The sequence below is a fragment of the Panulirus ornatus genome, chromosome 59 (genome assembly GCF_036320965.1).
Source record: "Panulirus ornatus isolate Po-2019 chromosome 59, ASM3632096v1, whole genome shotgun sequence".
NCBI classification, from domain to species: Eukaryota; Metazoa; Arthropoda; class Malacostraca; order Decapoda; family Palinuridae; genus Panulirus; species Panulirus ornatus.
The window spans coordinates 12306487-12308986 of NC_092282.1; the positions used below are offsets into that span (position 1 = coordinate 12306487).

The 2500-nt window shown below is 44.9% G+C and overlaps 1 protein-coding gene across 1 annotated transcript in view; it reads left to right on the top strand.

The window, feature by feature from the left end:
* The window catches only part of LOC139767352 (neuroligin-4, X-linked-like), a 122085-nt gene that overhangs the window by 79164 nt on the left and 40421 nt on the right, over positions 1–2500 (top strand). The window contains exon 2 of the mRNA XM_071696677.1: positions 1–694. This exon is cut by the window's left edge and continues 224 nt beyond it. Coding sequence (XP_071552778.1) covers positions 289–694 — 406 coding nt within the window. The 5' untranslated portion in view covers positions 1–288. The remainder of the gene's footprint in view (positions 695–2500) is intronic.

Consider the following 2500-nt stretch of genomic DNA (forward strand, 5'->3'; position numbering starts at 1 on the left):
CCATGATGATCTCTCATCAGGGTTTGTTTGGAAGTGTTGGGAGGGTGCGTGGGTGAGGCCAAGTTTTACGAGCCGTTGTAAAAGTGTAGAGTGAAGGCCTGGGCGGTTTACGAGCGGGGATGAGTGTTGGGAGCCGGGGGTGAAGATGGTTGATCAGCCATGATCCACGACACAGGGACGATGATGGCTCGAAGACTCGGCGTCCGCCCGTCCATCCAGCACCTGAGGTCCTCCCTCCGCGCCCTGGACGTTGCGTGGGCGTGACGAGGGCGTGGCCTACCAATAAGTATGAGCCTGACGTGGGTGGTGTGGGCTGTGGTGGTGAGCGCAGTGGTGAGTGGCGGCCAACCAGACCAAGTGCTAAGTCGCCTGGTGAACAGCAAGTACGGCAAAGTACAGGGCTTCATCCGTCACCACGCTAGACACCCACTCCGGCCCGTCGAGGTCTTCCTTGGAGTACCCTACGCATCTCCGCCCATGGGAGATGGTCGCTTCACTCCCACCAGCAGCCCATTGCCGTGGGAGGGGGTGCGGCGATGCACTGAACTCCCGCCAGTGTGTCCTCAGCCGCTGGTGGATGCTGAGGACGGCGATCTGCCACCCGCCCGCGCCGCCCAGCTGGCCGCTTTCAGACCCCTACTGCAGCACCAGAGTGAAGATTGTCTCTACCTCAATATCTACAGCCCCCATGACGGTAAGTACGACTACAGACTCTAACAATCCACCGTGTATGATCCTACCTCCTGCCTATGATTGTCCCAATCTCATTTCCTCATGTTTCTCTTTGACGAAGTATCATGTTATAAACTCTGTCGGAGAACTTTGCCTTCTTTTTTTAATTCTAAGGAAGAAGATATCACAGTACAATATCTTAACTCATTTATCACATATTTACTCTTGTTTCCAAATGTACTAACCCCATCTTGGTAAAACATGCATCTGATATAGATAGTATGTGTAACTAGAACGAGTTTTCAGCATTTCTCTACGAGTATAAACATAGCAAGATGCACCACAACATCACACTAAAGCTGGATATTGTTAGAGTATTAAGGCGCCTGGTGGGATTTATACTTTTGCTGCTTACTGGCAAATCTTGCATGCATAGCAAAATATGAAGCACGATTCAAGAATTCAAGAAAAAAAGACTATCAGTTCGTTACATGCTTAGAAACCCTAGCTTTGCAAAAGGATTGGTATCAGAAGAGGGTACTATAAAAGGGATGGAAAGACATAAGCCATCATGATATTTCACACCTTTGCAGTTTGAAGGAAGGAGGTATCATAATGGTTATCCTTTGCGCGGCTGGGCTCCAAAAACTGAAACTATGGGAAGCAGCTGCCAGTCATGTGCCAAGGGTCCAAGCCTTAGGTCTGCGACACATTCATAAACTTGCAGAATACGAGATAGTAGAACGAGTGTTTGAGTGAGGAGGGAAGGAACGAGAATTGAAGAAAGAATAGAATAACTGATACAAAGTAGATGATTTATGGAGATAAAGAAAGAGTGTAGGTGATAGGAAAGAGCCTTGAAGGACACCAGTATCAACAGATTTAGTATCAAACACTACCACAATGAAGCGATTAGAATGAAAGATATGCATCAGAGAACAAAGATAAGTAGAAGCATGCTAAAGACGAGGGATTCAGTAAGCAAGGACTGAAGCCATACACTGTCAGAGGCTTTGATGATGCTGAAGGTTACGACAAAAGATAACCCAAAAAATCCCAGAGAGTCACACAGGGGAGAAATATCATCAGTGACCCCCCCTTACAATTGGAAAGATGCATTGGTGAACGAAGAGAAGGATATGAGACTCTGAATGATCAAGGTCTATATAGGACTCTAGGAGTAATAGTAGGTATATGTTTCAATGAATTTTATGACAATGGGTAAACATATCGCTTGTCGGAGTGATTATCCACTTGCTACAGGAACGTAGCGAGATAAGATATCAAGAGCCCACTTTTAACTGTCGCAGTTTTACCGTCTAATACACAGAGACAATTGCAAAGAGAATACAAAGCAGTTCTTCCAGGAGAAATGTCCTCTTATGCCCAACGTATCTGTAAAGTTCCCTCGGTCAGGTCAGCGATAGCACGAAGTAAAAGGCTCCGGGCGATCCTACCTCGGCGCCCGACGCTCAAGTGGTAAGGAAGTCTACATTTCCTAAGGACTCTGGAAATCCCCTTATGGTCATAAGAAGTGCAGTCTATGTCTACGACTGTCTGGCTTCCTGGTTCTAGAATGGCCGGTGATTCCCGACGAGAATTTTGGTGTGGGTGTGATATGAATATATATATATATATATATATATATATATATATATATATATATATATATATATATATATATATATATATATATATATATATATATATATATATATATTCCTATGAGTCCACGGGGAAAATGAAACACAAAAAGTTCCCAAGTGCACTTTCGTGTGATAATCACATCATCAGGGGAGACACAAGAGAGAATATAACAGTCAGTTGA